We start from the raw sequence: 23,780 nt of genomic DNA, 5'->3' as shown, positions 1-23,780 counted from the left end.
TGCAGTTTCCCACATACAAGTTTTCGCTGGCAGAGATTTATTTTTAGTTCACTTTTGGGTATCAAGATTCATAATGACCTGGCATCACAGATGTTGAAGTACTTTCAGAAGGGAATAATGGATCAGCAGTGATGAGCATCACTAAGCAATGCCAACTCATAACAGGAGAAAGTATAAATAGAGTGTCTAACAGCTTCACATATTCTCACCTTATTGTAAGATTGCCATAATTGCAGAGTCACACCCCAGTGTCTTATTTAATAAAACACAAAATAAAGAGATACTCCTACCTCCAAATCACTTCCAATTGAATTTTTAAAACAAAGACATTTGTATAAAGACAGATGGGGAGTTAAAAAATCTATATTTGCCAGAATAATAGGTGGTGTGTTATGAATGCACCTGCAGTCCAATTGCTGCCAAGGCTTTCAAAAGGAGTTGAAGGGTAATGGATGGAAGAACATTTTGTGAAATTTTTGGGGAGTTTTCCTCAGGGGCAAGGGAGGACATGGTAGAAATAATTTGGTACAAATGGTACATGGTACAAATGAAAATAATTTGATACCTAAACCTTTGGGGAGGAGAGGAAAATAAGTGTCTAGGCATGAAAATCAATATTCTCGGCATTTATACATGAGAAAAATGACAGATTCACAAAGCAGTTCTATGAGGAAAACATTCTAATTGCAATAAGGAAGTAGAGATAGCAAGAGTAAAGTAAGGGTGACTGTGAGTAGGTAAGAGAATCTGTCTGAAAAAGGAAATGTAGGAGACAGAATCAATGTGAAACACAGGGGAGACAAGAAAACATAGGAGACTGACACTCTAAAGGGACAATGGATAGAGGCTGGGAGACACAAAAAGCTCACAAGTTTTAGACACAGATAACTGGCTTAGTTATGCCTTCTTGCATACTGATTTATCAGAATCACACAGAATCACAGAATAAGTTGGGTTGGAAGGGACCCTCAGGGATCATTAATTCTAACTCCTGGCCCTGCATAGCACCATCCCCAAGAGTCACACCATGTGCCCTAGAGTGAAGCACAGAAGGAGAATACAGAAAGATGGTGGGGACAATGCCAAGGAGTCTCCAAAAACATCACAAAGGAATGATTAATAACACAAAAAGGGCCAGGAAGAGAGCTAAAACAGGTCAGAGAAGGAGAAGATTGCTAAGAATTATCAAAACCAGCAGAAAGGATGAATCAAGGGTTTGCTTCCACTTTATCCTCTTGGGGTGGACCAAGTCAGGCAAGTGTTGATGCCATTGTGATGGCAAACACTGAAGGTCAAATTAGAAAGTGAGGGTATGGAAATAAACACTAATGCTGCAGGTGGATCTTTAACATGAGAGCCGTAATCAAAGAAAAAGGGGAATACTGAGGAAAAAGGAGGAGAAAATAAAACTAAGAGAGGAAGGCAGACAGGGAAAGGAGGCTGGGCAGTGCACAAAGGCAACAAGTGCTGAAGGACAGTCCAATTTAGTAGATGAATAAAACTGCCAAAAGTCAAGTAGAGCAGTGAGGAAGACAGGAATGGGAGTTAAGGACAGGAATGGAAGTTAAGACACACCTACCTGGCTGAGATTATGACAAAAGACTCCCTGTGCCAGAAACCACACAGAAAGACACCTCAAGAGACAAGGGTCTGCATTTCTGTGGCCAGGAGCTGAAGAGACTGTTCCCAGTAATAAGGAAATTTTTTTATTTCTTGAGAACAGAACTGATGTCACACCATTCCTGTTCCCAGAGCTGACAAAGAAAGGCAGTGATGAGCATGTCATAGTGTCCCCAAAAAAGTGGGGTTGAGTGGCATAGTCAAACTATTGTGATGGAGTAGGGGGAGAAAGGAAGACTCAGGACTGAATAAATATCACCAGAGCTTAGAAGCAGAAAAGGAATATCAAGACTAGATTTGTGAGATTTGTGATGGAGACAGATACAGGTGGAGTAAGCACAAGAACATTGTGCAGCAAAAATAGCTCCAAAGAATGGTCTGTTTTTTCCAATATCATGTCCTACAGTGAATCAAACTGAAAGTTCATGAACCCAGCCCTGTATCTGGTGCTCTGTGTTTGCCAATAGCTGATGCTAAAGGAGGACTATAAAATCAGGGCCAAGGGTACAGAGATTCTCCACTTCTCAGCCACCAGGATCTGCATCTCATAGACATCCTGAACCAAAGATGGTGACTTGATAAATAAGGAGATCTAAAGAAGTGATAAGCATTGCTGGATGCTGATAACCATAACCAGAAAGATGAGCTCAAGCTAAAGGTAGAACTCCATGCAATGACTTGGAAAGTAGGTGTAAAGAAAACAGAGAATAAATGGCACATGACCAAGGGGCTAAAGAAGGAAAAAAAGCAAGCAAGCAAGCAAAATAAGTAGAAAAGAGTTCAACTGGCTAGATTAGCTCTCTCTTCAAAAAGAGAGTGCACTTTGCATTGGCCTCCACATGCAGAGGAAAAGAAAGCCACAGCCTGTGCTCCATTCCAGTCTGCAAAAGACTCCTAGTCCTGAGCCTACCCCAGCAAGACAGCAATATTTCTTAGCTGTTCTTTACCAGCAGTTTTGCCTCCTTGCTCTCAGTGATCACTGGACAGCACAGCATTATCTAACAGCTCCATGACTGCCTTTCTGCCATCACCCTCTGTCAGCCCGGCACTATGCTCTGGGGCAAGGAGAGCTGCAGGGGCCTTTTCCTCTGCCTCAGGGATGGAGGAGGAGGTGACATGAGGATTGGGTATGAATTAGAAATGGGAGATTGTTCAGGTCTGAACCTGCAGTCATGATTTGGTTTCATGACAATTCTGAAAACTTCTCTTGTGAGACTGTGCTACCTACAATAGCATCAATCCTACCTCCCCCAAAACCAGTGATTTAAAGAGATTTCTTCTCCTTCTGAGGAGGAAAACAACCTCTTCTGGTTTGGGATCTCAGCTGGAGTTAGTAATATTCAGGATACCAACCCAAATCCCCCTGTAATTTAAGGAGATTCCTGCCCAAATTCCCATCCTGTCTCACTACTAATTCCAGAAGTAGAAAATAATTTTCATCTGAGTATTTGAGAAATTGAGTCTCCAGGGAACAGTTCCTTATAAAGCAGTATTCCTGATATTCATTCCTTGCATCATGCGCATGCGAAAATTCTCAGGGTTCTGCTTTACCACTTAATATCTCAATTACCATGAATTAAAGAAAGGCTCCAAGAGCTAAGAATGTAGCTGGATAGGTCTTTAGAACACAGTCTAAAAAGCATGTGGTGCTAAACAGGTGTAAAAACAAACCCAAAAATTTTTCAGAGGTTATGGCCGCAATGCATGGCATGTATTTTCCAACTATGCCTTGCCAAAAGACATTCTTGAGAGACTGTTGCCAGAAAGAGCTTGTTAAAGTGACATCAGAGGAAAAATACTAATTTACGACGTGTTACATATTTTTCAGGAGCCTCAGCTGTCAAAGGATAACACTGCATAAGAATTTGTTCTTTTCCTATGTGCTGAACTCCATGTTTACAATTGCCCACCTCATTGCTGTCGTCCCTAACCCAGGCCTTGTAAAAAGGGACCCTGTAAGTACTGCATGACTCCTCTCCATCCTAACACCAAGTAAAATCACTATGGCCCTGCCAAAACCTAGAATTCCCATTCCTCAGCTAATGATAGCCATGTGGGAAAACACACACAGATGGTGCAGATTCTGAGAATTTCACTCAAAATTGCTCAGATCCTTCACCAAGCAATAAAAATCTTTGAATCTTGTACAAGCCCCAGACTTGCTCCAGCCAGCCCATCCACACAAGTATGTGCCAGGCCTCCAGTGCTCCCAGCAATAACTACCTGATGATTCTCAGCAAAGCCCCTGAGGTGATAGATGCCTTTGGTGACTGCTTGTCCTTCTTCCCAAGCCACACACTGGGGAGGGACGGGATGGAAAGAGAGATGGCTTATTCCTACACAACACACAAAAAAGGTCTATTTGCTGCATTTTTTAACTTGGGAGGCAGTAAATCAAAGCATTATTTACCTACCTTCACTGCTCTTAGGTAGTGATAAAAATCATGTCAGTCCCTCAGCTGATAAATATATGTGGTAGATCTCAGTCATCCAGTTCTGACCTTGCTCCCTAACCCAGCCATTACATTGTGCTCAGTCCTTGCAGCAGCCTCAGCCAATGTGAAATTAATGAAAATGTGGTAAGTTTCATTTTAACACTAATCAGCTTGTAGTCTAATAAGATCACTCAATTATAATTCAACCATTTATCTGCCTCTAATTTCATGAAAGGAATTAAATATTAGCACCTGACATTGTCTGATCACATGTGTGTCTCTCAAATGTGTGCTGATTAAGTAAGTTAATTAAAGCAGAAATTATATAGCCTAAAGAAAACATCACCAGTCTCAGAAACCATCTGGAGATTAAAAAATAGAAGAGCAGAAGAATAATTTAAAAATCACACATTTTGTTTCTCCTCATTGCATAGCATCATGCGTAGATAGCCTGTGCAAGAGATGCAATGAAAATACACTTGATATGTGAAGACAAAAAGCTGGCAGACGATATCAGGCACCTAAATTGAAGTAAAATTAGTTACTTCAGGGTTAAGAATGATGCTTTCTGACAGCACAAATAAATTATCTGAAACTGTTTAAGCTGTTGAGGGCATGGGAAGGAGTCTTGTGTTTTAAGATTTCATTTAAAAACAATTATTTAACAAAACTATTTGTCTAACAAAAGTCACAGTCTAGTGTCTTTTGGCCTGATCTTTACTGGAAGTGAAATCTCAACACCAGTGGAGTCAATGACAAAGCTCTCAGAGGCTCCCATAGAGCCACATAGCCACAGAACAGGCTCCAGCCCACTGAGCATCCCATGATGATGTCCCCAGCCTCCATCACTATGGCACAAACAGCATAAAAGTGACACCAGTGGTTGTCTCTGGAGCCACGGAGCCCCACAGCAGTGCAGAGGTTCATGTACCACACTCAGCTCCCAGGTCCCTGCTCAGAATATGAAGAGGAGCTTAAATGCTCAATATAGTCATGGAAATGACCCGAGCAGTGTCCTGTTAGCAAAACTGGCTGCAGTTATTGGCTAAGTAGATGTTTTGATGAGCAAAGCCATTGCTTTGCAATTTCTTCTTCCAAACCAGATTTGCAAGTCTTTGACCCAGGAGTGAAAGGCTGTCTACAGACAGGGTACAAAACTTGGGGCCAGAAGATCTGGGGTCTCTCATTTTTGTCCCACCATCAAGTACAGATGAGGGTACAGTCACTGCTTGATCTTGCCTCAAATTCTACATTTTCCTCCCAAAAACCAAAAAAAAGAATAAAAAGGCGGTGAGGTGACCTGCGAATACGTTCAAACTCTCCCAGCCTTACTAGGAAATGTATTCTGTTACCTTAGTAACATAATAAAATTTTAGGTTTGTGATTGGGAAAAGAAAACTAACAGGCAGGAGCGCATTTTTAACATGATAAAATTACAGAAAATTTCTATACAGAGTCTATGAAGACTTAGAGGATTTATGTTTAAAATGCTAAAAAATTTACAAAAAATGTCCATAATATTTTTATGCTGATGCCTATTATCAGAGCAAATGAAAGCTCTAGAGCTTGGGTTTTTTTACTTCCACTGCACCCTCTGCTTTAATAAGACCGTTTGAAGATTACTGCTTCTGACTTCTTCTAGTTTGCTGCACTTATCCATTTTCTACATGCACATCTTTGGAGCTTCACAGGTTCTTGAATGTATGGCTCTCACCCTTTGTATATACAGCAATACTGAAATGTGTAGATTGAATTTCAAGCAATCATGGGCATCACTCAGATAACAGCCATATACTGAGATGAAGTTGCTGGTATTTATTCTACAAAATAATAAATGTGTTTCCACCCCAATAGTTCCTGCTTTTTTTCCCTAACTAAATTTTCACAATAGTTTTCAAATCTGAAATGCCATGGGAAAATACTTTCAGTGATTCATAATTTATGAGGATCTCAACAAATCCATATAAGTTCGAAAGAAGAAAGAACAATCTCTTAAATAACAAGGAGAAAAGTCAGAAGGAGCAAGAGAGGAAATTCTTTCCTAACTCCAAGACAGCCCCATTCTCCCTGTGACTCAGGGAGAAATGACATGAGACAATCCAAAGCATCATTTACTTGAGGACAGTCTGTACCACATTGTCCTCACATTGCTGCTAAGAGTTAAATCCTTTGATGATCATTCTGCTCATGCAAAATGGTAAGTCAAACCACTTTTATAATAATCTTAACTGCTTATTTACTTCATGTTTTCTAGTTATACAATTTTATCTCTCTCTGTTTCTCTTTCTGTTGGATTAATCTGGATCTGAAACCATGGAAAAAAAGGATCTGAGTCCAGGTGGCCATGAAAGAAATGAAGAAGCAATGGACAAGGTTCAAAGACATTTAAACAAAAATAAACAGGACACATGTGTGAACACTTATTTACATATACTGAAAATTTTGACTGTTTTATCTGAACTAGGAACTGCATTAATTGTGCTATTACTGGAACTGCATTCATAGGAAGAGATATCATCTATCACCTTCCTAAATGAGACTGACCCACAGCAGAAGGGTGATCTGTGGACAGCACATTATGTTCTCCAATAAAACCTCTTAAATAGAAATAAAACTCTTGCTGCCAAATCTCTCAATACAGTCTAACACATTAGATCTGTAATTTTCATTTTCTGTATTCCACAAGAGCAGTCATTTTAATACTCATACTGATGGGAGTAAAAGGAATCGACACCTAATGCCTGAAGGGGCAGCTCTGCCAATGAGAAACTGAGCAATTCATCAGCTCCATGGGCATCATATAAATATGCTTTTAGGTGGGGCTAAGTTTGGCCACAAATTAGTAATTTGTCTCAGTAATTAGAACCTCTTCCACAAAGGCTTTTAGAGATCTTACTGTAATTTTTTTTCTCTTTCACATTCTAGTAGAATTATCTGTTCTCTTCTTTCTGCAGGTTCTTCTGTAGCCTCTTCACCTTTTATGTGGTAGTTTCACCCTTGCTTCTGCCATTGTATGGTGGGAAAGTTTGTATTTCCATTGCAGTTTTATAGAGGCCATGGCAAGGGCCGATGCTCCACTAGTAGTTCCTAGGAGCCCTGTGTGGGGTCTCATGCTATGGCAGAGAGAAAGGACACAGCATCCATTCAGGCACACTCCAATCCCACTGCCAAGTCATTGCCACACAGTTTCTTTAGGCCTTAAAGTATAAACAATCTGTACACCCTCTTATGTGGGCTCAGCAACAGACCTGGTATGCAAGAACCCAAAGCATTAAATTCTGTTTAACTATACACAGCATGATTTCATTTCCTCCTGGCAGCATCTGTAACTAACTCAGCCCTTGAACATGAGGGGTGAGAGGATGGAGGCTGTTTTTCCCTCCATGTGTAGATGTAGATACCTATTAAAGGTCTTGAGCCAGTTTACCACCCCAGCTGATGGTGTAGCATGCACTCAGTGTCTCTGCAAGGAGCACATGGTCCCTTTCCCTTTGCAAGCATTTCACTAAGCTTGCTGACACTGTGGGCATGAGGTGGGATGGCAAGGGGCACTTGGTTATCTATACTGCCCAAAACCCATCTCCTGGAAAAAGCAAGCCTTCTAAGCACTAAGATCTTCTAAGCATCTTACTGCTTTCAGCATTGTTAGACCAAGAGAGCAGAAAGGCTGGTGCCCACTAACATTAAAATTTTAAAGCAAGGCCATAGTAGTAAAAATACTCAAATTTCTAGCTTTCTTGTGGATACTAGAACACTATAAATAATCTCTCCACCAACAAATTAAAATAAAAACCACAACTTCCCAATTGTGCTAGGTTTTCCTTCCTACCACAATTACAGCAAAACTGTAGAAATAAAATACTGAGCTGTGTGGACAGATGACAAGTATAAAAGAATAGTTACTGTGATTTATAGGGTTCCAAAATTGGTATTCACCTGTTCCCAAAGGAATAGAGAGGCAATGTAAGATAAGAAAGCAAAGAAAATTTGCTGCATTTTGGGGAAAATGTCAATTTGGGTATTTTTTACCATACAAATGTTATCTTCTCACCTCTTCTTGCTTTCATTTCCTGCTGATCTAGACTGGCAGAGAATGGGGGATTTAAAACATTTTTTTATCAAATGTGATGCTCATAAATTATACCAGTGAGGACAAATGGTAAAACTGCTGCTCCATGTGGCTTATTGTCCTTAGTTGTTCCAGCAGTCCCCCTCATGGAGCAGACCTCCGTGGAAACAGCAAAGGTGGAGATCCACAAGGGAAAGGGGCACTTCAATCTTCTGAGTTGTTTTCATGTGTTATATTTGGGGTAGGGCTTCAGGAGGTGCCATTCTTTTTAAATAATTTGATTTTTTTTTCCATGTGACTATTTCCACAGCTTTTCTGTCACTGTCAAAGCCTCTCTAAAGTCTTTTATCTTAGTACATCTATTCCTCCATCCTGCTTCCATTAGATTACTTATCCTCAGCATCCATTTTAGCCACCAAGAGGTGACACAGAGCCTGGGCATTTGTGAAATCAATAGAATAAGAGTAAGAACAGGAAGATTTGGCACTAATCTTGCAAGTTAGAGAGAAGTTATCCCCACTAAGAAGAATTTCTGAATTGAACAAAGCCCCAAATCACATTGCTGAGGTTCACAGATGTGGTGGCTGAGTCCCGAGATGCAAGCAAGCACAGTTCCAATGTTCATGTGTCTGCAGAGGGGTGACCACAGAAGTCAGAGCGAAAGGAAACTCCTACTCTATCTATCTGTGCCCTCATCCACAAAGAAAGGGAGACATGATAGCTTTCATGTAGCCCAATCCAAAGATTTTCATGTCAAAATAACTCAGACTCTATCAGATCCTGTGTACGGCCTCTTATTTAGGAATCTGAGTACCATTTCCTCCAGAAATGTGTTTCCAGAAAGAACCTTGTAATGCAAAATGCATTGTTGCCCAAAAACTGAAGGCATCAAATCCCAGAGCTCATTCCCAGGTTTTCTGTCCACATCTTTTCTGCTCAGGTGAGTACACGTGCACTCAAATAACCAGAACAAGCCCAAACTTCAGATGCAAATATCTGTGAAAAGTCAGATTTAACCTGTCATTCTGCCTGGTTGTTACACATCTGCAACATCTCTGGACCCTGAAGCTCTGCCATTGTGGCAGTGAGAAGTGAGCACTCCCAGCACAGTTGTTCCCAAAATCAGCAGAATCTCAGCATCCCAGTTCTTGCTGTCATTTTTTTGTTTAGCCGCGGTGGAAAGCACACACTTTTGCTTTATGCAAAACGAGTGAATCCATTCCAGATTTGCTGAAATTCATGACGTGTCTCCAGAACTGCTGCTCAAGAAAGGTGTGTTTACTTTACCCTCAGATCTGAGCTGTAGCAGTCTCCAAAGGGAGACATCTTCCACAGGATGGAATTGTGTTTGACTTAGATGGCTTTCTGAGGCTTTTTTCATTTTTCCTTTTGGTCTTCCTAAGAGATAGGAGAGATGACAAAGTGAAGATGACTTGGGATAGTACCTGGGCAACCATAGGTTTCTGTCAATTGCGCTGTCTCCAATGCATCTGAGAGACTGAATGTTAAATAGATAATAATGTGCCATTAGTCCCTAGGCATAGAAAATGTCAAGTAGCTACTCCTTAAATGTCAGATCAACAAGTGCAGATGCTAATAGTTGCCTTTTGATGGATTCTGTGTTACACTGCATGGACAAGTGAACCTCATGAACCTCTGTTTTACACAAGGCCTTCCACATTCATAGAACATTTAAGCAGCTCAGGTGTTGATATTTCTCTGTGAATATAAAGCAATTATATCTAGAAACATTCAAGGTGTCTCTCCAAGTTTTCCTTGCAGTATGCCTTTAAAAGGGTCTAACTGAAATGTGAGAAATTTGACTATGTATTGCCCAAAAATATTTTTCAAAATCCCTCAAAATATTGGATTCTTAAAAAAATAATTCCCCTCAGAAAGACAGTACCATAATGTTTCCAAAACACAATACTCTCCCTGATACCATGCTGCCACAGCTATTTTCCTCACTGGGATTTGTCTGATGAAATGGCAACGTTTCCTCTAGAGGCAGCTGTGTCTCAATCTGAGACAATTTACCTCACTCTAAAGCAGGTGGCTAAAACAGGTCAGGTGAATTAAATGCAGAGTGCTCATTCCTCACTCCGTCATCCTGCACATCTCTACCATGAAGTCACACGTGCCCTTCCATGACTGCTGTGCAGACCAGAAGTATTGCCCATTTTCAGCCATGCCTCTGCTACCCTGTGTTTCTTCAAGGTATCTAAGACCAAACAGAAGTAGCCTGAATCAGAAGAGAAAAAAACAAATGAAAGAACATCAAAGTGCCTTTACAGATGACAGCCAAACATGCGGAATAAGGGTATGGAAGAAGAAACAGTAATGACTTTCAGTCATGACAGTAATGACTTTCAGTAGGAGTTAAACAGGCTTGGGTTAGTCATGCACATGACCTTTAGATTTAGTTGGCAGAATGAGGTATTGGCCAATAATAGGTCATTGTTTGGATAACTGAACTCCTTTGCTCACCATCTCACCTCTGAGTGGCTTGTGCTTTTGTACACCCAATTGACTGACTTTGCAATTTTCTGGCATCCCCTTGGCCCAACATCCTTTGAAGGGTTGGCAGCTCTACCTAGCAGTAGGTCACCCCAGGAAAGACACTGGAGCAGCATCTGAGCACATCTAGAAAATTAAAGCACTCATAAACATTTAGGGTCAGACACATCTTACATTTGGACACCTGCTTTGCAGAAACATACAGCTGACCTAGTCACCTCATGCTAAAGATAGACAAAGTTATATTCTATCCATACGTACTATCCATCTGGCTTATTTTAGATCTATCCTTTAGGATGAGGTAATTTTTACTATAATCTCCATCATCTCTATCATTATCTTTTGATTACAAGAGAGACAAATTTGGTGTCTATATTTAGTATCACAAATCCCAGTTGTATCATTAGAAAACTCCTGGAGCATTTAACTGAATTGTGAGTGGATATATCCATGTCATCAAAGTGCACCTAGTCCCCAGGAAATTATTTTGTAGGTCTAGATCTTACACCTCAAATATAAGGTAGGTGCACTTGACTGTTAGATATACTCCATGCAAACTTAAACTACCCTGGCTCAGGGCTCAATGCCCAGAGCTCTGCCTGGATGCAGATTTGAGTAACGTCTGCCTTGTCCTGTCCTCCTGTGCCTGGTGGCTCTTGCTCAGGTGTCATGGTAGAGGACAGGTGCTTGGAATAGCAGGAGCTCTTAACCCTTTTGCTCAGGGATTGCCTCCCTCCACTGGGAGAAGGTGGCAGCAGATCCTCTCCAAACGAACATCAGCTTGCACTGTCTTGTGTTATTTTTTTTACACAGCCCTGCCCTTGTTTTCTCTCCCTCTTTGCTGGCCTATCTGGTCTCCTCCATCAGCCAGGCTCATATCTACAATGGGTCCCTGAAAAACTGCCTCTCTCTGGCAACACTGCTCAGAAACCAAGCTGATAAAACCCCCTGGGAATGGTGAGGCTGTTTTTCTTTGCCTCACATCCTGTGTCACACTTGCCATCCTGCAGGTGAGGAGCCAATGGCCCCTGCACACTGAGACAGGGCCAGATGTGCTCTGAGAACCCCTCTGGCCCTGCAGAGCTCCAAGCTGAAGTCCAGGGACAACTATTGCTACAGCAGCCAGGATTCAGGTATGTGCAGTTGTAGCCTTATTATTCCTGTCCAGAATGTGTAAATCTGGGCTGGCTGCTTTGCTATAGCATAGACATGGACACACATGCTGTTAAGAATATCCCCTGTTGTTTAATTTCATATTTTGCTGTCTTGCAACACAAAACCTGGGAGCTCTCCGAGAACTGTGTACATTTCATTCTGTAAATTGTTAAAAAGTATATTAAAACGTTAATCTTCTTCCAAACCCCAGTACGCCAGGTTTCTGACTGGAACAGAGTTTAACGGATGACTCATTGCAGATACATTGTATAATGGTATGGTGTTCTGATAGCCAGAGATTTACAGCTACAGTATTTAGCACAGTCTTGCTTTGGAAAAAACTTTTATTGCTTATTTGTGTAATATATGGATACTTGGAATTTAAAAATGCTTTCATAGGATAGTGCTCTAATAGTCAGAAAAAACCCACCATTTTTTAAGGCAGAGCAGTGATCAAACTTGAAGCTACTCCTTTAAAATGCTAAGTTTAGGATGTTTGAGAATATATTGTATTGCCTTCAAACTGAATTTCAATAAATCATATCTGGCCTCCATGGCAAGCTGCAATCTCTTTGAGGAGGGTCCTTTGCTCTGCCATGCACTGGGGAGGTTTCCCAGAGGTGAAGAGGAACGAGGATAGCAAGGTCAAATATTATTTCCCTTTAAAGCAAGTGTACAGCTGTAGTGATAGCTCATATAGCTGGCTTGAATTAAAATTGATAACCCCAGCAGATCTGTTCTCAGCAATTCATTTGAAATGTCGGTGGGAGGTATTTCAATGGATAGGAGCTTTGGAGAAGAAATATTTAATTATGCATGCTGAGGGGCATTCCCATATTTGCTTTCCATAGGGCAGGCTCTCTGGAGTTGATAAGGACTGATGTAAAATAGAGATCTCCCAGCCTGCCACCCTGAGCTCCTTTAGCCAGGAGAGCACTGCAGGAATGGGCACACATGGGAATCTGTGTGACTTTACAGTGCCAAAACAGAGTCAAGCCTTTTGCTCTGATGGAATTACTAGGACAACCTTCCTCAAACAATTAGCAGGTTTATTTCATATTAAATTTTGTTATTATCCATGAAAATGGAGTTTTGGGGTTTATGCAGTTCAAGAGTTTTTACCAGATTCGCCCCAATGAGGGTAAGTGGTGCAGTTAACGGTGCAGTTTTCTGTCCATAACCTATTAACCAACAACCAAGGAGAGCCTTAACAGAGAAATGACAAGCACATGTGATGAGAGGCTGCTGGATTAGCTGAGGAGAGCACTATGCCAATTACATTATTGTGCAATTGCAGGGTCCTTCATAGGCAGATGGACCTTTGGGACTCCTTTGGCAGGACTGGAACATTAAAAGTGTTTATAACATGCCAGAATGCCCTGCAAAACATCATAGACACCATTTCTATCTCTTTCTTGTATAAGGAGAGTAAATTGTTTTATTTCTCCTCTGGGAAATATTCCAGAATCCTTTTGAAGTGCTTTTGTTGCGTATTGCAGCTGTGGTGTTTACAAGATTTCCATAACTCTCTGTGAGATTTGCAAGTGAGCGGAATAGGACTGTTCAGAGGAATACTGACTGTATTCCTATTGACCCCTTTTGCCCCTGAGTAATTAGGCCACAATCATTGCAGTCATTGGAGGTTGCTTTTATGAGGAAGGAAAATCAGCAGTAATGGACTCTTTTTTTTCCTGGATACTGTCCTGCAAATCTGTAGAGAAGTTTTCTCAGTTTCTGTGCCCATCAATGTAGTGCAAACACGTGGCCAGAGGCAGCCTCCTTGCTCACAGACTGAGTTTCTTTCCACACTGCATTCTGCCAAAAGAGGTTCATTCTTGGCCATCCTTCCAGAAGCAGAAAAGGAGCTGCTTTTTTAAAGCTGACTTTGAGGGCTGGTAGTTTTTTCCTAATAATTTTTCCCCATTTACCCTTGCTGTAGCCATCAACAGGACAGTGCAGGACAGTCCTGTCTGTTTCCAGGCTGTTAAAAAGTGGGATATTTGTTATTCCTTTGTTCAGGAGGCCAACCTGAGTAACAGCTATGGGGCTGCACTAGAAAGGACCTCTATTTCCTCCCAGCCTGTGCTGCTCATGAATTAAAACCCACTAGCTTCAGTCACCTGCACACCAGGTTGCAGACTGAAAAGCTCATGACTTTTAACTCCCCTTGAGAGTGTGAAGGTGCTGAATTAATCCTTTCCTGGATTTCACTGTGCTGCATATTGTACAAGATATAGCAAGGACAGAGCCTCTGTCTCAAAGAACTTACAACATAACTTTTGTCTTCAGCAGAAAATAAACTTCCTGCACATGTTTTTATTTCAAAGTTAACAGTCATAAAATCCTAGATCTTTGAATGGTTTGGCTGGAAGGGACCTTAAAGATCATCCAATTCCAACAGCCCTGTCATGGGCAGAGACACCTTCCCTTAGACCAGGTTCCTTAGAGCCTCACTCAGCATGGTATTGAACACTTGCACAAACAGAGTCTATAACCTCTCTGGGCACCCTATAAATTATAGATATCAGTCTTTATAGATTATAGTAAAGGTTTATAAATTATACTAAAGAAAACAGTCAGTTACAGAAGCAAATCTTCCACCTGTGCAATGCTTGATATCATCTTGCAGTTTTATTTTACTTGTTTCTGCAAAAATAAAAGCTATATAAAACTTACTATTTTTATATTTTCTCAATTAAGATCAATATACTCCAAGATGTTGGTTGTATTTGTTGTGTTTTATTTTTACTAATCCAATTCTTATCAGTAAAAAGTTCTCTTCTACTGAAAAATCTCTTTTACTTGCTCTGACAAAAGAAAAACAGTTTCATTATTGTAGGAAAAGATTTCCATTGCATCACTTAGCCAGAGCTAAAACACACTGCATTAGTTACCTCATCCAAAGCAGACTGATTCTTGTTTCCCTTTGAATAATATGAATATAACATCTTATCTCAATGCACTGTTGTGTTTAAACTCCTTATAATAACTTGTTCACATAAATTCTCAAATTAATGTGATGTGTGTGAAAGTATTAGTCATAATAATCCTTTATTCTTTGTCAAGGGTTTTCTTACTTCTCTAACTTGTTACATCAGAAGTTATGAAGTTCCTCAAGAGTCATTTGTTGTCTGCATGTCCATTGCTCTAAAGGATAAGTAAAATATTTCATTTTTGAAGCCACAAGTCATAGTTCAGGTGGAGGGTGCACAAAAGAAAGAAATGTTGGGAAATGAAGCAAATGGAGCTTACTTCTACAGCTGTCAGGGAATGTTATTACTATGTTTGAGCTACAGACACAAGCTCCAGCAAAGACTGGCTTGGTTCTAGTGGGAGGTGTGTTCAGTCAGTCTCTGCTCAGAGGGCTGGTGAGCAGTGCGCACAGAGAAGGGGCAAAGAGGAGCAAGGATCCTCCACTGCCACCTTCCTTTCAGTTGGACAGTATGAAACAGGGAAAGAATTAAGTCAAAATGACACACTTGAGAAGTACCATGGATTTTTGTTGCAGAACTCACCATCTGTGCTCATCTCCTCCTCTAGTTGTTCCTAGAGCCCAGGTGTCTGGATGGAATGCTGGGATAATTTGGCCCTGGGAAGAGCAGGACAAGCCCATGTGCATCATGCAGGCACCCTGAGTCACTCCCACTGGACCCGTTAGAAAAACGATGCCTTGAGCTCTCAGGTGGCCCCTCTGACCTGCAGCTCCTCCTTGGAGACCTCCACAAGGGGACACAGTGCTGGTCCAGCCCAAACCTCAGACACAGAAAACTGCTGTGATGGCTCAGGAAGTTTGCTTACATTTTAGAGGCCAGGGTGTCTGGCTGATGCCAGGGAGGGCACCTGAATCTGTGTGCAGACTGAGGGAAGTGCCCATCAGGCAAGGCAGCCCTTGTAGGGATGGGTAATAAGGGGAGAAGGGAAAAAGGAAAGCTGCCAGCTAGGAGGCTGCATTGAGTGTGGGCTGGGAAACAAGACAAAAAATATATTGACCCAGATCTCTGAAAAACAATCCAGGAATCATATAAGACCCTTAATGAACACTTTTGCTCACAGAACAAAGGAGCAAATACATCCTCACTTATCATTTGTTTTGGTGGTGGTGGTAGTGGTGGTTGGCTCTGTTAGGTTGAGCTCAGTATACAACCCTTTTTGGACACACTTTTAAGAGCTGTTCAGCCACAGTGTGGAAGAAAGATGTAACAATCTGTTCTGTCCTGCATGGTAAGAATACATGAATTGCTAGAAAATAAAAAACAGTTCTTCACACTAATCTTGTCAGAACCCTATATTCTAACCTATCAATAAACCTATATTTTCATGAACACCAACCTGCGCTGCAAATATTGAAACAGAATGAAATACACATGTTTGGGCAATTGGGAATTCGGAACAGAAAGTGGTGGACTAGAGACAGAGATTTTCTGATCCAGAGGGGCAGTCCAGACAAATGGAAAACATGCAGTACCCTATCTGCTGAACTGCAAAAGTGACTCTTGAAAGAGACAAGTGAATCCTAATGACATCTTGTGCAGCACAGGTAGTCAGCTTGGAAAACATCTGCAGAAGTTAAGGGAAATAGTTATTCTCCTGTGGCCACAGATGGTGGCTGTTACTTTGCTATCACTGCTGCGACTTCCGATTTCCAGGCAGCATGTGGTGCTCCCCAGAAGCAGTGGGTCTCTGCCAGTGCAGCAATGCCTGCCACTTCTCCTGGCCCTCCTGGATTGTGGTGACCAGAAAGTCCAGGTGGAGGACCTCACTGCCATCCCTACAAAACCAATGGAATTGAGACCCATTCAGAAGAGGAGCAGCGTCATCCCTCACCAGCTGGCACTCCAGTAATGGACACAACATGGTTCCCTCCACCATCTGCCCACTGATTCCCAGAAATGTGCAGCCACAATCCCTTGTCAAGGTCTCTGTAGCCTCGTCTGAACCATGCATGGGAACCACTTCACCAGCTCCATTTAGTTCCTCATGTCAATTTGTTATTTCATCAAAATAGAGCAAAGCTGTTGCCTCACAAAGTGGCAATGACAGTATCCCTGGTAAAAAAAGGGGATACAAAAAGAATCTCTGCTGCCACAAAAGCTTGCACTTTCCAAAACAATTTGTTCAGAGCTGGCAGCTGTTTAAAGCGTCAATGACTTTCGCTTAGAAGAGAGCCCTGAAAAAAACTTAGAAAAGCTTGATCAAAAGCAAGTCATCGAAATTGGAGCTCAATGTTAGTCTTTTTCACAGCCCTCCTTTGACCTGTAGAACAAGTGGCCAGATTACTGAGTTTTTAAGGAAATATTTTAATTTTTGGTATTTTTGGAGTGCTGTTATCATAATTTTGTTCTACTGTGAGGACTTTAATTTATTTTGATTTAATTTACAGAATCACAGAATCACTAGGTTGGAAGATCATCGAGCCCAACCCACGCATAACACCTCAACTGAACCACGGCACTGAGTGCCACATCCAGTCTTCTTTTAAACACATCCAGGGATGGTGACTCCAGCACCTCTCTGAACAGACAATTCCAGTACTTTATCACTCTTTCTGTAAAAAACTTTTTCCTAATATCCAACCTATATTTCCCTTGACACAGCTTTATACTGTGTCTTCTCATTCTGTCAGTTGCTGCCTGGAGAAAGAGGACAACCCCACCTGACCCCAACCACCTTTCAGGGAGTTATAGAGAGTGATAAGGGCACCCCAAGCCTCCTTTTCTCCAGGCTAATTTAATTTAATTTAATTTAATTCATTTAATTTAATTTAATTCCTTTAGTTCATCTCATTTATTAAAGTTTGAAATCCTTCTTACTGATAGGTGCTGAAAAAAAACCCAAAAACCAGAAAGAGCTGGGAATTTTTGTTACCCTTTGCTTTCTTATAGCCTAGCAGTAACATTTGTCTTCAGCTACTTAAATGCAAAATGCTGGTCAAGTGTGTGACTTTCTGTCATTTATCTAACAGGTGAGCTGCAAAGTGCTGCAATTCTTTCATCAGTACATGCTGGGCTGCAACTACTTCTGGATGCTGTGTGAAGGCATTTATCTCCACACGCTGATCGTGGTGGCAGTGTTTGCTGAAGAACAGCGTTTGCACTGGTATTACCTCTTGGGCTGGGGTATGTATGCTACCATCTGTAGCAGGATGGTCAGTACACTCAGATTTTTGAATTCTTCTAGCACTTATGTATCACTTATGATCCAGTTAATATCATTAGATCATGGCTTAAGACTGAGTTCTTGGACTCTAAATTTGAGAATATAGTTACATGGGCTTAGAAACTTACAAAAAAACAGCACAAAAATGTATTTTTTATTTGCTGCATTTGTAGAAAGAAGTGCTTATGCTATGTTAAGAAAAGCTATTGGAAAAATACACTTCTATTCAAGAATATATCTTTTCTGAAAAAAAATAAATGTTTATTTTTGTCACATATATACAAAAACATGAATATGTGACAGTACCTGTAAAGTATAGTTTTCCTGGAATCAAGAGGAAAGATCAGTGTCTGTGTCTCACAAAATAAAGAAAATACAGCCTACAAAGAGGAAGCAGAATTTCTCAGGAAGTGAATCCAGTATCAGATACATTTTGGCATATGTTGTTTTAAAGGAAAAAATTTTATTTTACCTACTGAGTAGGGAATGGCTTTGCTGTCAGGACTGGTTTTGTCCAGCAGCATGTGGTCATATGCATCCTGCTCAAGGAGCCATGATTAGGTCTGGTTCTTCATCTCCAAATATACATTCTCTTCTGTTTTCTATTTTCCTAAGGGACCCCTTGCCTTTTTTGTGGGTAGCAGCAGATATTTTTCCCTTGGACTACCTGGTCCAATAAAAGACCATATAAATGTAATCAGTATATTACAATTAATCTTTTACATTTAAATCACTATTTTAAATCTATTCTGCGTCAGTGTTGACAGAAAATCAATATCAAGAGCTTTCTTCCAATTTGGCAACCATGAATCTCTGGCCTCATTCCAATTTCTGGTAAGGCAGCTCCCCTATCTTGAAACCACTGGTGCAGCAAAGCAGCAAATAATGGACCTTTACCATTGTCCCACTGCACAGACACTGCACTGGCTGAAGCAGACACAATTTATTCTATATTTGCCATCCTCTTTGGTGAAGTTGTACTTTTTCAAGATTATTTCATTTACAGCAGGAAAACGGAAAAATAGCCCTATTGCTTAAACCAATAAAAATGAGAAATTTTTAGATTAGATAAGTGGATAATTAGATAATTAGGTAACTAGATCAGAGGAAAATTACCCAGTTCTATATATTCTGAAGAAATTTAAAACACTACCTTCAGACACAAGTTAGGTATCCAATATTTGATCCTAAATGGGCAGTAACAGCAAAGTTATCCCCTGTCTGGATTTTCATTTTAAAATCTGATCATTTACTGTCCCCTTTCGATACAAGGCTTAGTGCTCGCTGGATACCTACATTAGATAACAAGAAAATTAACATGATTTTCTAGTACATATACTTTGTAGAGTCAGATAGCAGACTCCAGGCAAATAATAATTTGTCTTTGATGGTTTTTGTTTGTTTGTTGGGTTTTCCTTAATGAGAACACCAGCATGCACTCTTTTTTCTAAGAGAGGCACTTGAAATGCTTTTGGAATTATAAGTATGTGAAACATTATCATCTCTTAAATGAAGACAGCCTTCCTGAGGAGCCCTAAATCAACTTAGAGTTTCTGAACCATGCCAATCCAAATAGCTGAGTCCTCTTGGAGGAAGAAGCTGTGCTATCACAAAAATCTCATAGCTCAGAATATTTCAATATAAAAAGTCTCATAGGGATGTGAAACAGCAACCCAATGTGACGAGTCATTTTAAACATTTGCTTCCAGACAAAGCTTTTTCATATCTCACAGAACAAGACTTCCCAAAATAGTGTCACTCCCTATCCAATTGTGGAAGAGCAATATGGTCATGGACATAATTTTTTTCCGTTGCCATTCAATTTAGGCAGTGCAATTTAATGCACCTGTGACATCCAGCCTGCAATGAAAGGTAATGAGCCAGCTGTAGTAGTGCTGAGAATGGCACCAGCAGCAGTGGGGAATTCAGTGAAGTTACCTGATAAGACTCATATCAGAGTCTGCAGAGCTGCCCCAAAAATAAAGAGGGTAGTGGCAGTGGTAATAGGGTGCTGATATCTTGAGAAGGAAACAGTTATAAAAAATGGACATAACTCTTGACAATGGTGTCTGCAGCCATTTTTATGAAACTAGATTAATACTTCCAAAAAATTTTAAAAAAAGGTAATGATTAGCACCTCCTAACTTAAATAGAAATATTATTAATAGCAAAATGGTCTGATTATGACAATCTGGTAACTCCTTAAGTTTGCATGAATCATTGTAATTCCACTGATTCCAGAAGGAGTAGTAACACTGTTTAACTTTAAACATCCATCTATGTTAATCAATGAACAGAGACACGTTTCTCCAAAGGGCAGTGCAGAGGAACCAGAGCAGGCTGTGCTCTGAATTACAATTCAAGAGATCAAGGCAAATGTCCAAAACAAAGTTACTCATTATTCATTGCTCTTGCTAATCTCTGTGCAAGAAGATCTGGCCTACTTTATTTTGAAAACCACTAATGACATTTTTAAAATAGCTTTATAAAAAAAATAAAAAATCTGAGCAGATATAAAAAACATCTACAAAAGGTTTGAGGTGATTGAATGGAATCTGGCATGGGCAGATGTATTTCAAGGCTGATGCCATCAGCTGACCCCTTCTCTGGGAATCACGGCTGAGGATGCGGTTTCTCATTTGTTATTGTTTCAGTGGGTCAGGAAATCACCATTAGCAGCTTCAGGCAGCTTCACCCACATCAAAGTGAAAAAGGAATCATTTATTTGGACAGTGCTGAAACTGCAGTGCCTTCCAAATGGTGCTGGGAATAGTGACCTAATTGCCAGTTTGTGCTGTAAAGGACCTGGCATGACTAAAGGGATGTGTCCTACCTGTCCCTGGGATGGCTGGGGACCTTCTCTGCATTATTCACTGCTCACCGTGTACAGGTGGGACTCATACATGTAACCACGACCACACAGTCTTTGATGCTCCACATCTCTGCTCCTCTCTGCTTTTTGGCCCTTTACAAGACCAGCACTTAGCCCTAGAACAGCCCATCCAGGATGCAGCTGGAAATCTGAGCTTCAGAGGGTCATGGGCTTCTTAGCCTGTAACTGGCTAATGCTGGCTTTCCACAGCATTCTTGAGATTTGCTTTGGAGTTTGTTGAGCCAAATATCCCAAGCTAATGCATTTAGCAGAAGAAAAAAGCTCTTTTTACATCATATGGCATGTTCTACTTGCAAAACTCCAGGCCACAGTTTTCAGCTGAAGAAGTTTTGCTATTAGAAAGACCCCTTAAAAATTGCACTTCAATCTTCAAACAAAACTGGCCCAGACTTGCTCCATTTCCCAATCAAAACGATTTTCTCAAGCTGTCAATCCCATGAGCTCACCCTGAGGTCATAATCTCCTTTCTTTTTATTCTGAGTTTTTTGTTGTTTTGCTGTGCATCATCATCATCACCCAAAAAGGTAATTCTGCAGCCAGAGGCCTGGGAATCATTCTTTTCTAAGAACACTTTCTAAAAACATACAAAAGAGAAAGCAATCCAGTTTGTTCTCCTACAGCTGCATTGTCCTCCCAAGGTAAATTGCAATGAGAACTCTTTTTTTTTTTGGCAATAGAGTAAATAGCTATTGCTTAAAAATGCCTGGAAACATAAGAGTGTCTTATTTATGTATCTTTGGACCTTGTTTTCACTCCCCACAATATGGTTAAGGATCCTCCATCTCTTCTAAATATTTTTATTAAACCACTAACATGTGAACAAAACAGGAGCTGTATTCTTTTAATCCCTCCATGATTAATCATGGTATCAATAGGATATTTTCACACGTTTTAATTTGTAATTGTAGAATATCCAAAGCTCAGTAGAAAGGTCAGTGGTTCATAGAGAACAGGCAGCAGTAGCAGCAAAGGTGTGTGCCCAGCTCTCTGCACAGGACAGACAAGGCAGCAGATCGTGTCCTGCTCCCCAGTTCCAGGCTTCTAGCCTATTGGAAAGGGATATGACATTTAAGCAAGCTGAAGGGAAATGAAAAGGAGTGGACCAGACTGTCACTCTCAGTGTCAGGCTGGAAATAAGAACCTGAGCTTTCTATTTTGTTAAGCATGGCATGTTGCCTAGGCCAGTGCAAATTTGCTCCCATCAGCTCCCTGTCAAAACCTCCTCTGAGGTATCACAAATAAGTCAGAATATGTGGATTTATGGTAGCCACAGCTCTTCTCCCTGTTGAGAAAAGCTGCATGGAGTGGGCTTGGCTGCACAGATGCTGAGAACCTACAGAGGATATCACAAATTCCCATCCCCCAAAAACCTCCTGGCTCCAAATGCTTTCTCATGCCATTGGCTCCAAAAGAGAAACTCTTCACTCTGTTCCTTGTTGCTCCATAATCTGGCATGCAAGTCAATTTGCCTCTCTCTTGCTCAACAGTTATTTACATGCCTTTAACAAGTGTCCCTGGTTTCCTGAGAGAAGACTCGTCTGAGAACAGAATGATCCCTACATCCTTCCCACACTCCCTGCTCACACCCTTCCCTGCAAAAGCCACAGCAGTGCAGGGAGCCTGGCAGCAGCTTTGAGACACCCCAGGAGAGCATGGTCTGTGGGTTTTGCTTCTCCTTTTTGGCCTGCCTTGAGTGTTAATCCCTTTTGCATCTCATCATTGAGGTGTTGCCAGGATCTGGGTGTGATGGACTAAGTTCTTTCCTGAAGGATGTGATTTCACATCCATATGTTTTGTGAACAACAGACTTATTAGTGTGTGACACACATGAAATTCAAGCTAAACAAATACCAGAACTGATCTATTACTTTAATCATTTCAGGGTTCCCTTTAGTGCCAGCATCCATTCATGCAGTTGCAAGAGCCAGATACTTCAATGACAAGTGAGTAGCACGTCTGTTTTTGAAGGAATTTAGCAATATTTAACTATGCAGCAAATTTTATTCAAGTTAATAACAAATGTTAATGCTGTATTTCCCCTCTAGCTGCTGGATGAGTGTTGACACACACTTGCTTTATATTGTTCATGGACCTGTAATGGCAGCTCTATTGGTAAGAATATTGTTTGCTATCAACAGTATAAATAAGTATTTTAAAATTATGCTAACCCAAACAAAATAGATGCTTCTGTACTATAAGTATTTTGGTCAAAACGCAGAAGTAACTAGAGGTTTTCTCTACTCACTGTTACAAAGGACAGGCTCACAACACTTTTTTCCTGTGGGACTTGAGAGGAATACACTGCATTTATGTGTCATCCATCATTTAACTGTGCCTTAGCTGGGGTGAGCTGGTTGCTCAGCATGGGTTCTTCTGGTCACTGAGCTGGTATGTTCCAGAGGCAGGGAGCTGAAAGAATCCAGGGAAAGAACTCAAACTGTGCTGTTTGAGTAGGAAGACAGGATTCCAAGTGCAGCTTGGCAATGTGCACACATACAGCATCTGGTGTGCCAGCTGGGCATGGTAACCCTGACCTTCCTGACAGGTGCAGAACAGGTTTTGCCCAACCCAGCCCCAAGCTCATGTGATTGTGTCACCCAAGATGAACTTTCATCTTTTTATCTGCTCTTACTTGCAAACACCTGCACGGATGTACCTGCAATAATTGCCTCAGAGATCAAACAATAGTGCAGTGAGTACTTAGAAAACTTTGAATAAACAACTTTCCATATAATAGCTGAATAAACAAAAAGTCTTTCTACCCTTTCTGGAGAAGCAGTCTTTAACATCAGCTATATGAAATAGCCCATCCTTCCCTGCCTTATAGGCAGTCTGTTGGTCCCATAGAATCACATTTATTGTGGGTTTATTGGTTCAACCTTGACTGTATCTCCTATTGCAATGTCAATTACCATCTGAGATAATTCATTTAACC

General features: G+C 40.8%; 1 protein-coding gene across 1 annotated transcript in view; it reads left to right on the top strand.

Moving 5' to 3' along the window:
• CALCR (calcitonin receptor) overlaps positions 1–23,780 on the top strand; it is a 150,386-nt gene that overhangs the window by 107,878 nt on the left and 18,728 nt on the right. The window contains exons 7-10 of the mRNA XM_058816392.1: positions 3,449–3,575; positions 17,759–17,912; positions 22,728–22,788; positions 22,891–22,957. Of these exons, the coding sequence (XP_058672375.1) occupies positions 3,449–3,575; positions 17,759–17,912; positions 22,728–22,788; positions 22,891–22,957 (409 nt within the window). The remainder of the gene's footprint in view (positions 1–3,448; positions 3,576–17,758; positions 17,913–22,727; positions 22,789–22,890; positions 22,958–23,780) is intronic.

Source organism: Ammospiza caudacuta, chromosome 1 (assembly GCF_027887145.1).
Source record: "Ammospiza caudacuta isolate bAmmCau1 chromosome 1, bAmmCau1.pri, whole genome shotgun sequence".
Taxonomy (NCBI): Eukaryota; Metazoa; Chordata; class Aves; order Passeriformes; family Passerellidae; genus Ammospiza; species Ammospiza caudacuta.
The sequence above is the reverse complement of the archived record's forward strand: the minus strand, read 5'-3'. Positions and strand labels throughout refer to the sequence as shown.